We start from the raw sequence: 14,567 nt of genomic DNA on the forward strand, positions 1-14,567 counted from the left end.
AAGGTTGGATACATGGATGCTTTTGTTGTTTCCTCCGTGTGTTGCATAAATGAGAGCGACTTTCTTTAAAGAGAGCTCTCCAAAAATCCATTTCTTTCCTTAACTTTGTTGTACTTTGCCGTAATCAAAATAATCCAGTCGTATTCAACCCCTAAGAAATTTCCCTATATATCTCTTTCCTGATCTAGATAGCTTCAAATGCCATGTAAAAATTTAAATAAACTTAGTTACATTGAAAAAAGGAAAAGAAAAAGAGAGGATAAAGCAATAGAAAACTTTTAATGTTAGCTTGATTTAGATTCCCATCGGAATAATCTGAGTCATGCAAAGATTTTGTAATTTTCTTGGCTTGGAAATTCACGTAAATTCCTCTTATAAATGTCCCACGAATGCAGGAATCCTAAGACAAATAATTTCTCATTCCTTGCATAATCAGTTAGCCAAGTATATATTCTTACAAAATATTGAAGTGATACTCATAGCAATAAAACAGCTTAGGTAAATACATGAAATTGTAAGATGTAAAATATTATGTAACTATAATAGAAAATATTTTGGTATAACATTTTATATTATTAATAAACAGGATTTCCATAATTTATTCACAGGATAAAAATATGTTTTACCTAATACAGAATAAAAGATACGGAAAAGAACTCACTGAGTTCTATTTAGCACTTTAAAGAATTTTTTATTATTACACTGCAACGTGAGCACCACTAAATGCTCGGAGAATATCAAGTCTATTCACAATTTCGCTTCAGACGTTCTCAAGAATTTGTGGAGACACAGTAGCTGTCTGTGATAGTTCTAGTTTTTAATTTTTCGATGCTATGAATCTCTGCAACATAAATTTGGTTCTTCAAGTATCCACTGAAAAAGAAGTCGAGTGGTGTGATGTCCGGAGAAATGGGTGGCCATGCAATTGGTCCATCTCTACCAGTCCAACGATCTGGGATTGTTTCCTGAAGGAAATCAGGCACATGTGTATAATTTTATGAAGAAATTTATCATCATTACTGATGCGATCAAGAATTTCTAGAATTTCTGTGCCAGTCACGCACATGTGTATTCTACTAACAGATGCACGATTTTCTGAAGAAATGGATCATCATTACTGATACGATTAGGAATTTTTACAGAAAATTTCTTACAAACTTCTTGATCATTACATTTGATTTGTTGGCAAATCTGCCGTTAGTTTTAACCATTCATAAGAAAAAAACTTTATGAACAACTGACCTGCAAATTTTTGTTTGCAGGCTGTCACGGGAAATGGATTTACTGGGACTGAACATAAACACATCTCGAATGGCGGAAACATTTCCTTCATTGACGCTTGGCCTATCTGCACTTTATGCAAAACATGTTCGGATTTTCTAAACTGTTTTACCATGTTTAATTGGTGGAGGGTTTTTAAATTCATGTTGGAATGGCCTCTGAATTATTTTCAGAGATTTCGTTTCTTCTAACCAAAGAATTTGCATTGATTTTTCACTGCGTGATGCCGTTTTGTCTGTAAACAAATAAGTTCCCTGTTGCCATTCACAAAAATCAGATAAAAGAAATTCTTTGAACTAAAACCTATATCGATATAATTTATTTCAGGTTACCTCGTAAAATAACGTCTCAATTTAAATTTGTTATCCGATGATTAAATTATGGACATCCTGTATTTTAATGTCTAGGATATAAAATATTTTTCTTGGTATCTGTTAAAGCTAATAACATTATGCCTTCCTTTCTTTAGATTCCTTCACGCTGACGCTGCAAAAGACATTGGTAGTCGTAGCAGCAGAGAAACCTGCGGCAGTATGAAGTTACTTAAGAAAGGAGTACATCTGTGTCTCGTTGTTCCTGTGCTTTTGATGTTTGTTTCTCTGAATGGCTGTGCCAGGCAACCGTAAAATGGTTGTTGTGCATGTAAGGTGTATGTAATACGTTGGTTATAGAAGTCACAAGAATAGATTTTAATTTTCGGTTTCTATTTGAGATAGAAAATATTTTATTCTGTGAGTGATAACTTATTCCTAACTGTATGAGAGGGCTGAAAAAACAATATCAGACTTTTTCCTAACATGAGATCACATTGAAAAATCATACCTCGGAAACAGAAAAAGTAGATTCACCTATCAGTTATTATAAAAGCTGCTTAACACAAGTAACACTGTCGCTACGACAAAAAATTCATGTAAAGAATAATTATTAAAATTGATGTAGCATAATGTTAAACAGATAAGGGAACTACGCAAAGAGAATTTTTATGAAACTATAGTTTTTAAAATTGGATACTTGAAAATGCTAATAAAAATGGCGAAGCAGTTGAGCTTTCTAAAATAAAAGAAGCTGTAATGTTTCGACGAAATAAGAATATATTATTTGTAATATACAAGGCTTAAAAGATATGGAATTTTCTGCAGGCAGAATAGCACAATAGATTTAGCTTTCTGCACATATTTAGAAAATTTCAATGTGATCACTCTTTCATTTGTATGGACAACGAAAGGAATAGCATAAAACAGAAGAAAGTCATTTTATTTATCACATGAAGCAAACTGTTGTATTACTGTTAAGTATGTATTAGCGCTAAGATGTAATTTATTTATGTGTACTATAAGTTATAAAAATTCGTCCTTAATTCAGGTATCCTTTCTCCCATGTCACATTTCAATTGCATTGCGTGCATTTTCAGCTCAATATTTACTTTTTATGTATATGGAGCCCTTTAATAATTCACTATGTTTACATTAACGCCTATTCTGGTCATAAAGAATAACCTTATTTCATGGGCATTTTTAATACTATTTATTATTCATTTTATAATTTGTGTTGTTATTATATGTTATAATGTGCATAGTAATTGTTGATGATTCTCGCAAGAGAATGTTTAAAATGTATTCCGTGTTGTTTATCCTGTTAAATGTTAGGTACATATTGTTCTTGATGTTTATTCAAAATTTTATCCGAACAGTGTATTTAGTGCTGCACAGTTTTTAAGGATTAGCTAACTGTTGTCGAAATTCTATATTTCGACCCTTTAATTCCTTAATCAATGTTGATACCGTTCCCCAAATGGAAACAATTTGAATACTTAGTTTATGTGTGTTAAATCATACCAATCTATAATGCATTATGTTAGGCACTTATGTAAGATATACTGTCTTAAGTTATAACTTGATTTTAAGGTATGAAAACTTTTCTCCTTTTCTGTTATTTTTATATAAAGAAAACGTCCCACTGTTTTTTATATTTTTGACAATAAAAAACTAATTTTAAGAAAGTGAACTTCTTTAATAGCTTTATTAGGGTATCGAAGTGAGAATTTTTAAAACTTCTACTAAACGTAATTACTTGTCGCGAAGGGGGATAGATTTCCGTTACATGACATCTGAAGCTTTAATGTAAAAATATTCACGGTTTGTTTCAGCTTAGAAAGCAGTCACTTGCAGAGAAGCTTAAAAGTTTTGTTTTACTTTTGAGATGTTTCCTTATCCTAATACATGAGAAATAGTTGCACCATATGATTTTGCTATGTTTCTTAATATATATGAGCGCCCCTGTAAGAAATGGCGAACCGGGTGTAAGTGTGCAACATTCTTTCACGGATGAGAATACGCAATATTTTTGCACAGTAATTTCAAAACGAAACGGTGAAGAAAATTTAGCCTCTTACACTTGTACACTTGCGGCTAAACAGACTGTAGTGAGAAATAGCGAATAATTTCGCTATGGGTGAAAGATGCAACAAGGAGTGCAACAGGAATTTTTAATGTTTTTCTTCTGTAAACAGAAAGTTAAGTTGTATATTGGTGTTATTTCAGCTCGTTGCTCTGATATCAAGAAAGATGGTTATATTTATATGACATTTTCTTATTGTATTTTTTACTGTATTAGTAGTTTACAGTTTTATTGGAGTAAAATGTGCTCATGTAATATGGGCATGTATGCTTTATCTGAAATGCGTTCTTAGAAATTCCTTTCCACATCTCCTACATTATTTTCCCATATAGAAAATTTCTGTACGGAATATCATTCTAACGACTTTTAGAACAGTCCCTATAACCACTGTTCCCAAAATGAAATATTTCCGAATTAGTCTACCTTAAATCAAGCTTACTGGAACAAGAGGCACTGAAAAATGTTTTCTCTATGTTTCGTAATTCTTAGACGAGACACTAGCCTAGTAAAAGTTCTATTGTCTAAAGAGATTTTGTCAGACTATGTTAACTCTGAGATGTGCACTTTATATTCTCAGGAATAATATTTGTGTTCCCATTCCTTTTATTGAAAAGGTTTGGTCTATCTGTATTAGCAGAAGACAGACAGAAAGAAAAATTCCTAGTATTTTCCCTGTATTTAAATCCAATAACTGTGATTAATTTCTAAGTATTGCACCAAAACCTTTGTTCAATAGAATGCTTTGAGGAGTAACAGAAGTTTCAAAATCATGCAGTTCAAAGCTCGAAAGAATATTCTACTACTTCTTATGCCATTTTTATGCATTGTATTAACTTCGTTTGACATTACCTTTCAAATACTTTTGACGGGTACAGAAAACGTTTATTAATTAGAGGAAAAACTTCAGCAAACGCGTATTAACCATGTTACGTCTTCCTTGCCATAATTATGCTTTTAAACACTCAGACTAACTATATTTCTAAAGATGTATAAAGGATGGCCAGTACCTGACATTTGTGTCCTATTTGAAACTTTTATACGCATTCTGCTCATGTTCTTTTATCAAATTGTACGTATGATATAAAGTGAGGTCATTTTTAGAAAGATTACCACGGACATTCAGTAACGATGAAAAACGTAATGTAAGATAAAATAGAATGACTTATAAAACTTTAATTACAAGTACTTCTGAACGCATTTATTTTAAAAAGAGGTAGTAATAATGATGTATTATTACCTCTTTTTAAAATACCTATTAATTTTCAGAGTATCAAACGTTATTTATACTTAATTCCATACATTCGAATAATGATTTTAACTTAATTATGTTTCCATTTTTTGTGAGAAGCTGTGAAATGAAATGCCATGAAATTTAATTTTGGCTGAGTTTATAGAAATAAAAAAAGTTAAATTAACACTATGTTTTTAGTACAAAAACGTAGTTTTTATTTTACTTCTCTTTTGTATTACAATACAAATGGAGCTCATTTTAGCAATGAAAAGTTTTAGTATACAGTTTATCTGCACGCGTGACGCACTGGCCTAGAAAAGACTTTCTCTAGTGTATAGAAGAAAAAATATATTAACCTCAATTAAGTTAAGCATTATTTAAAAAGACGGCTTTTGCTTTTATAGTTTTTTAATGTACTTGATGCAATAGTACAATAACCTTAAACATTTTCCCATTAAGCATGTAACTTCGTTTTTAAAATTAAGTAGAAATAATCGTTGATGTATGTATTATTATTAAGTTTGGTTTTAGTCTGACTTGAAGGGTATGAATTTACTTTCATACAAATGTGATACCACAGCGACTTTTTATATTACCTAATAAAGAAAGCAAAAAAAAAAACTCTTTGTTTTTAATGCTACATATTTAAAGTAATTTCGAAATTCACCATGTATTTTACAAATATGAACTGAAACTTTTTATGGTCTTATTTCTCAAGTTACATATTGTAATTTCTCTCTGTAGAGTACTTAATGGTAGAATACTAGAAATCTTTTTGAACATATTTTAAGAATTCTCCGATAGAATAAGAATTAATTCGAAGAAAACTCTAAAATTACTAATGTTAAAATTATTCTTATGTAAGCCTGAGCTTATAATTCTGGAATTTTAAACAAATTATTAAAATTTCTTTAACTCGAAACCGTTATGAAACCAAGAGTGAATGTATTGTCTGCTAAGTTTATAATAGTTATTTTCTTTTTATTAAATAGGGCGAAAGCACACTGCTAAAAGTATTATAATAGATCGAAAAGCAGTTGATAAAAAGTAAAATTAAAACGTTTTTTCTAAAAATAATAATTCTAAAGTGTTATTAGTTTAAATTAATAATTATATATCCATTACGAAAAATTAAATGCAGTTGAGTTTGCTTTCTGGCTGCGATTTTCTTTATTATTGCTATTACTGTTTACAAGCTTTTTTTTCGGTTGTGGGCTTTTATTTTCGCACCTTGGTTTTAATAATCATATAAAAGCTTTGCTTTTTCAGTTTAAGACTGACATTTTTTTTACAGTTTAGTGCGCCTTTGCCCCTTTAACAGCCCCTTAAATTATTACATTTTGATACACAAAATGTTTTAACTTTGACGTGAAGCAACATATAGCGCGCTCAGAAAGTTGTTTTATTCAGCTCTGCTATGTATAGGATACGATGTGAATAGTTCAAATGACGGAAATTTCGAAGTTAATTATTTGTTTTCTAAGACCTTACAAAAACGCTGAAGTAGCCAATTCAGACGAAAAGTAATTCGAGGAGTATTTTATCGCATTTTCATATTTTAATACTTCCTGCAGGCAAAAGCAAGAATAAATGATGCGGTACCTAACTGCTGAAGAAAACTCAAAATATTTGACCAGTGCCATAAATGAGTTTCCATATATTTCGTAAATAGTGCCATCAAGAAATTCAATGAAAATGTGTGGAAGAGAAATATGCTACTTTATACTGATCTCTTTACTTAAGACAGTCATTTCTAAAAGACTCAAACTGTAGTATCTCATTGCCTAGGGAATATGAATAGCCTTGCTAATATTTCATCCATCTGACTGAGCAGCCGTCTATTTGCGGAACAGTTCGTTATTGTGGATTTAATGTATATTTTTATTGCATATTTGTAGTATTTTATCTGGGTCCAGGAGAATCACAAATAGACTTGAGAGTGATATTTTGAATGAGTGTGATAACTTATTTTTTTAGAGTAAGTTTATAAAACGGAAACAAAAAAAAGTAATTAGAAATAGCATCTACATGAGTAGATAATTATTTTTTTATATGTAAGTTTCTCCAGGAAATTATATGAAAGAATTTCTTTGTGCAGAGGCAGTCTACTAGGAACATTAGGTGTTACGAGTTGTAATTTAATATGATTTTCATTGCACTATTTATCTATATGTCCTCTAGTTTGAAATTATTCGATACTATCTACATATCCATTTATAGAGAAGTTGCTTTGCAAATTTTACGCTGTTATGCGTATTTATAAACACAAGCAATAGGAAATTAAGCAAACAACCTTTCGAATGGAAATATTTGTGTGTTTCGTAGTTATATTTATAATTTCCTGTACATGTATTTTCTATCTATCATAGGAGTATTTTAAAATGTAAGTATTCACAATTTAATCGCTGCATGGAAAGATCCTCATCAAATTCTAAGTTTTATCACTAGCAACTGTATTTTCTCACCCTTAAAAGTTAGTCTGCGCATTTTAATGCACAGTAAAGTGATCTTATACGGGAGAACAGTAATATATTATTCACACTGCTTGCTACAGAATGCAATGCAAAACATTTTTCATTACGAGTGTTTATTGAAAAGAGATTTACGAGAAAGTTTCAGTTACATATAAAATATAAGCATTATATAATTTGAAGTTGTTAACAGTATTATTGATGAAAGTGTCTGATAAGTCCTTCGCTCAAAAGAATGAGTAGGGGTATTTCAGCATACTGATGAGTATAAATATTTTGAATAATTTTCTTGCCATTTAAAATGTAGTAAATCACCATCTCATAATATCATCCATTCCAAAAACGAACTAAATTTACAAACCAAAGACTAAATTTTCTCCTAATATTGAGTATTGTATTTTCTTGCATTTTCTGTGAGCCGAGAAATTAAAAATAAGCATTTAATGGAAAAAAAGTATTAAAAGTAATTTATTCAAACTAATACCTTCAAACAACTTGGTGAATCATGAGACAAAATGTGAAACGAAACTTATTTAAATCTAACATCTTTCCTATTTAAGGAAATGTATTTTATTTTTTCCAATTACTCAAATTCATCTCATAACTATAAATTTAAATAACTTAGCCGTTAATTCAAAGGGTTTGTTTTTAAATAATTTGATATTAAAATTTATTCCAAGAAGTTCCCGTATCATAAGATCACTGCTTAAGCTGATTTTAGATTTAGAATTACTAGTGCAAGAAAGTGGATGCTGAGAATAAAATAAAGAAACTGTGAATGAAATTATAAAATTCAGTGAATTTTGCTGCCCATTTCATACAGGAAAATCTTTAGTATTTGGAAGAAATCTTTTGAGTTAAATCTTATAAAATAATTTATAAAGAAATGTTTAATACATATGTACTTTTTTAAGTATTATATTTTATGTATAAAACTGATAATAAAGTATAATTGTGAGCAATTTTGCAATGAAATTAACTTCTTCGAATTTTGGAAAATAAGTCTTCCATTTAAAACAAAAGTAATTAATTATGTGTTTTGCAATCATTTTGAAATTTTCAAATGTTTTAAGTAATTGTAAAGACAGGAAATTATAGACTGTTTATAAATATTCAATTATTGCATGCATTACAAAAGTGAAATTTTGTTTAAGATATGAGCCTTTAATTTGTAAGTATTTATAATTCTTTATACGTATCGGTTTGTTGAAAATACGTAATAAATCTGGGTCGTAAGCTTATCAATGCAGATATCAACATACATATGACTTATCATATCTGTAACATAATAAGTAACCAAGATGCTGTATTTATTTCATTGGAGATGATAAATTTTATGTATCAACATACATAAAATTTATTATCTTCAATGAAATAAATATATCATCTTTGTTAATTACTGGAATGTTAAAATTTTTTCAGAGATCATATAAGTAGTGGAATACGTGTGTAAAAGTAAAAATTTCCGTTTAAATTCATAAAAATAGTTAGACCTTAAATTTTTTTGAAAGCTTTATGTGAGTTTTAATCTCAGTACATTTCGCCAGTCAGTTCGTAACATGAACATTACATTCCTTAACTAATCAGATGTTCCTGAACACCTTTAAGAATGTCACTTGACTTGATAGACATAGAAAGGAAGGTGTCTGCCGCTTGGCAGGTTCTTCCAAGGGTATAAATCTTGATTCAGAAGGAGTATCAGAAATCAAACAAGCTAATGATACATCAGAAGTATGTGGAGCGTAAAATGCGTTAATATATCCATCCAAATAAAGGAAAATTGTGAGGAAAATGATTGATAACAAAGCTCAATAGCCAAGATTATCACGTTCTTGTATGTGTAATGAGCAATGATTAATTCATTTGTACATAGGCATCCCAATGGCAGTAACTGTATTAAAAGTATCAAATAAATATTCTTTCAAAGAAAAGAAAATATATACAAAATACATATTTTTTAAAGTCATTTCAAAGTGCGAAAATCGAAACATATTTTATTCATGTGTTTAAATATTTTGAACATAACTACTGTGAAGACGTTCAAGAATTCCAATTAATGTGAGGTAAAATTTGATTTATGGAAGTCTTAGTTGCAAATCTTAATTTCTCACAAATGTGCTTTTGTATTTTTTCGTATGAGCAATGGTAAATTGTTAGAGTATTCAACACGTTATATTAAAAATCGTTCGAGGTAACTAATTAATAACAATATTTTAAAAATAAATAAATGAGAATTTTCTTTTACATATAACCATTTTCTTTTCTTGGATAGTGAATACGTCTATATTCAAAAGTCACTGCATTACTGCACAATAGTTCCAGTTTTGAATTGGTTTTACTCGGAAAGTTTGACTTAATACAAGAAAATGTCATTTTAGTACTAGTAGGTAATGAAAGTGGGCTTATTTTCTAGCAACGTAAGCTGAAAAAAAAATGAATATTTTTAATTTCTTTCACTAAAATTTCTGCTCATTTTAAGATATTTAAATTAGTTGAAATCCGCAGTCATTTGTTCAGAGTTGTACGAAATTGTATAATTAAGATAATATTGTTTTCTATAGGTGTGTTGATTAATTCAAAATTATCTTTGTTTATATAACTTAAAAATTCCCTGCTTTTGCTCCAGATAACTAATTTATTATATTATGGCATTGTTTATATTTTATTTCGTAGACGCCAATATTTTTCATAGGATTCTTGATCTATGGAATTGAGAAGTTTAAATTTTGTCAAACCTTCTAAAGGTCTTATAAATAATTAAACAAATTTTGTTTGTATTATTTGTTACAGATATTTATTAGAATGTTTAAGCAGTAAGATTCTTATTTACGATACAGAGATTTTAAGAGGTGTTGTGCGCATATTACTTTAAAGGTTACCAAGTTTAAACTCTTACTTACTGAACGCTTATTTTATTTAACGGTGAATGATTTTCAGAATAATTTAAATTTTAAATGCCTGTCATATCTTTTTTAATCCTCTTACTTCTCATTTTTCAAATAACACGCACAACATCTACATTTGGATGTCAAGAATTATTTAGTCTCTTTTATTTTTATAAATTATCACAATCAATTTCCAGACGTGAAAATTGGAAGATCTTGTTAGAACAATAAAAAAATGGTGAAAAAGAGTATATTGAAAATATTATAACTTTTCATGATATTATAACCATCTGAAAAACATTTTAAATGTGTGATATTTTCAAATACGTAAAGTGAATTACGCACAATTTTCTGAATAGTAATGATAGACATTCTAGCATTGGAAAGGAGGTCGGAACTAGAGTAACTAATAAAAACTGAAGTATCGATTTAAGCTAGGCAGAGCGTTTTAAGGTAGCTGATCATCTTAAATCGATACTGCATTCAGATTAAAAAATATCTTGAAAGATTCCATTGTTCATTCTGTAATGCAGAAAACCAGCACATGCTTATCGCAACCGCAAGTCACTTCTGGAAAATGTGCTATACGCACAGTGATTAATATCTGATATGTATTCAGAGTAATTGAAACATTTTCTGTAACTAAAAAAGCGTTCATAATGAAGTTGAAAATACTTCTCGAGAACTATTTTCCAGAACAACGGTGTGTTTCATATTGTGTCTAAAGTGATAAAGGGAATTACTGTAGTGCATGAATTAGAGATTCCCATCAGATACAAAATAAGAAATGCAAAAATATCGATTTTTTTAAATTAATTTTATTGACTAGTTTTATAATATACAAGGGAAATATTTAGTCACAAGTTTAAGTATGGTTATTTTTTTCTTTGACAATGTGAGGGTTTTTTAGTAAAACCAGCTTTTAAATGTTCTTATAAAAGTAAAATTATCAGCGGAGTAGATGTGCTATACAACGAACTAGTAATCGAAATGCATGTTCAAAACAAAAGAAAATGTAGGAAAGGTCTCTCAAATTTGAATCTTTCCGGCAAAATTCTGCGATTAGGCCGATCAGTAAAACTAAGTTTCAAGGTGATTTGACTAATTCCACTTCTTTTATTTTCAATGGTTCATTTGCATACATGATTTTAGAAAATGCGGAAAGAAGTATGATGGTGCATTGTTTCTATATCCAGTAAATAAAAATGGCACACAGTTGGCATGTTACAGAAAGAACTTGAATGTTAATAAAAAGTATTTTTTTCTGACGTCTCCTTACGTATCGTATTATTCTGGATTTTTATTTGATAGGAAGTATTTCATTTGTATATTAGTTACTAATTTGAACAAAATAACCTCGAATAGTGTCACTTGTGTTATAGAAACGAATGCCCGGGCGTTTTCCGCAGCAAAAATGACGGAAAATCAAGCACTTACCATTTTAAGCTATTTCAAAATTTGTGATCTTAAAGAAAATAATAAAAAACTTTATACTCTTTTTAAAAGAATCTGATTGGTAGTAAATGATAAGTACCCAGGTTATCCCTTTTCTTAACACCAAACTTCCACGAGTCATATACAAATCTTGAATCATCATTCAATCCTACCATGTTTCTTCATTTCTGAATGACGAGGCTCATTAAATCCAGAAATATTTGAAGTTAAGAATTTCACTTTTGTATGCGTGGTTTACGAGTATTTATTTATAATAATTTTGTATTAAGTTGTTGCGACTTAATACAAAGACTAAGAAATATTCCAAGTTGTAGTTATGTATATATGTTTAATAAATGCACTAATATGTTCAAAATGAGTTGTTTTCTATGTATTTGCCCCATGATCTATTCATAAATGACTGTTTGTAAACATTGTTCTTTTCGTTACCACAGAAAAATTGTTGAAATGGTGCTTCCGTATTGTTTGTTATACAGTGATAAACGAAACAGCATTTATTTATCTGTTTTTTCATACAAGGTTGTTATTCGCTGTATATTTTGTATATAATGGAAAATTAATATTTTCTGAATATTTTGATTTTGCTGGTACAGAATGTATGTTAAATCATATTTTATGTGTGCACATATGCGGTAAAATTTTATTTCTGAATTAGGTACTTTCATTCATTCTTTTTGATTTCCAGATAATTTTATTTCGAATCGTTTAGCACACAGTGTAAAGGAAGGACAACAAGGAAAGCTGAAAGATCGTTTACTATTTATAATATCTGTATATATTTAATAAATGCTAGTATAAGAAAAGTTAGTGAGTGTTATGATCGAAATTTTTCCAAATTGATCGTTTATAAGTGTTTGTGAATGTATTTAACACTGATGTGTGCTTATTCTGCCTTATAATGTCACTGCATTATCGTAAATAGATTGTCCTTATTTAGAATAAACAGTCATACTTCATACTAAATATGTTTTCTGTGTTAAAAGTGAAACTGTATTTTGTTTGAGCGTTGAAACAAATAGGTCATTATTTATTCTGACTCATTCGAAGAGTGTTTCAGTGGCTGATGTACAAATTTAAGATTGCCTTTAATAAATGTATATGTATATTGTGATTAAAATGTATGTTATTTTAATTACTCTTAAGTACACTTAAAATACAGAACACATATTTTCCTTTCTAGTAAATGTTTCCCTTTTTGAATTCTTTAGTAAATACGTCTCAGATAAGACTACACTGTGATTATCCTTAAACTTAACGGTCCTAGACCCTCTGTTCTAGTTTAAAAATGAATCAAATATGGCAGGCTTTTAGGCTGCAGTAACTTTAGTGACAGCTTTCTGTAAAATACATGGAAATTAAATTGATTTTGTATGGGTCCTGTGGAAATAAATTGTCGATGAGAAAAGCGTTTTCCACATCCAAATTAGTCAAATACTCCTATGAAAGTTAACTCAATGTACCTTTAATTAAAATATTTGATGACCTATTACAAATATTATTAAGACAGCTCTACGTATTAAATTTTCGAATTTAGATCAGAGAAATATTAATATAAAACGCATGAGTTTCAAATTGCCATTCTTTAGGAATGCTAAAATTTGCATTTAAAGGAATTAAAATTTTATCATTTCACCAATCTTTTCTTCGCTTTCAAGAAAATTAAGTCGTAAATTTGATAATATTAGCGAGATTAGTTTAGGCTTAGTAAAAAACTAACTTCCTTTTTTTTCCCTCCCAAAAACTCGCTTTAGTAGGATAATGAAAAATACACTGATTAAAGCTTTCTGTTTTTTAAAAAAAAATAAAACTTTCGTTCAAATTTACTATAGCGTTAAATGTGATCAAAATTATGTAACCTAAAGATCTTATCTTAATCATTTCACAAAGTGTAATATATAACTAGCTTTCCAAAAGATATTTAGTAGCAATCATTTGGAATAAAATATACAAGCAATATATTTTAAAACAGTTTAATTGTCATATTTAAAAATTTTGTAAAATAAACTCCAATAAACGTTTATTTTTCTAATCGGGAAAATATCTTCAAGAAACACTTTTAACTAACCTTTTGTAGGCGCTCTTACATACTAATTGGGACATATTATTTAGTTGGTTGACGGCAGAAGACTTCTATACTTTCCCTGCATTGCATCACGTCAATATCAAACTATTCACTCCTAAGAAAGTCATAACAAAAAGCATCCGTCCTAATATAAGAAGTCCCGCCGGATTGTATAGAAGATGGTAAAAGCAGCTACTTCTAGGGTTCTTCCGATTCTAGGCAAACAGACTGGCTGCACGGACGTTTTCGTGGATTTCCCTGTGTACAGCATGGATATGAGTCAGCCTCCTTTAGAGTCCTCTACGAAGGCATCTCTCCCCTTAGGCAGATAGCTTTAGCGTACTTTGCCGTAATTAAATAAACCAAACCTAACACAAGAAGCTGTCGAATCCTTTGCTGAATAAGACATGTACCAAAATTCTACATTTAATTTTCCTTTCTACTGACTATATATTGATTAAGCGTAGAAATATTTGAAACCGGAGTATTGATTTTTAATTTGGTAAGTCTAAGCACTTTTTCCTGACTCTCAACATTTCTTTTATTAAATAGCTTTTAACAGTTCATGTGCATTTAAGCTAACTACCACTTACTTATAAATGCCTTCGGGGTTCCTAAAAACTAGAACTGGTTTTCTTTTATTTGATTTGATTCCATTTTGATATTTTAACTACCTGAAGAATGTAAATTCCGCAATCTCTATTGCAGCTTAATGCATTTATGATTTATGTCTTTGTCTGTGATTCTTCCCCGGAACACTCAGTTACAGAAATGATTAATAAATA

General features: G+C 29.6%; 1 protein-coding gene across 1 annotated transcript in view; it reads left to right on the plus strand.

Moving 5' to 3' along the window:
- LOC118200369 (large neutral amino acids transporter small subunit 2-like) overlaps positions 1-12,837 on the plus strand; it is a 91,051-nt gene extending 78,214 nt beyond the window's left edge. Inside the window, exon 11 of the mRNA XM_085808446.1 lies at positions 1,751-12,837. Within this exon, the coding sequence (XP_085664572.1) occupies positions 1,751-1,818 (68 nt within the window). The 3' untranslated portion in view covers positions 1,819-12,837. The remainder of the gene's footprint in view (positions 1-1,750) is intronic.
- Positions 12,838-14,567: the final 1,730 nt, after the last annotated feature.

The sequence above is a fragment of the Stegodyphus dumicola genome, chromosome X1 (assembly GCF_044657685.1).
Source record: "Stegodyphus dumicola isolate Sdum_Otavi_A_Nest chromosome X1, ASM4465768v1".
Taxonomy (NCBI): domain Eukaryota; kingdom Metazoa; phylum Arthropoda; class Arachnida; order Araneae; family Eresidae; genus Stegodyphus; species Stegodyphus dumicola.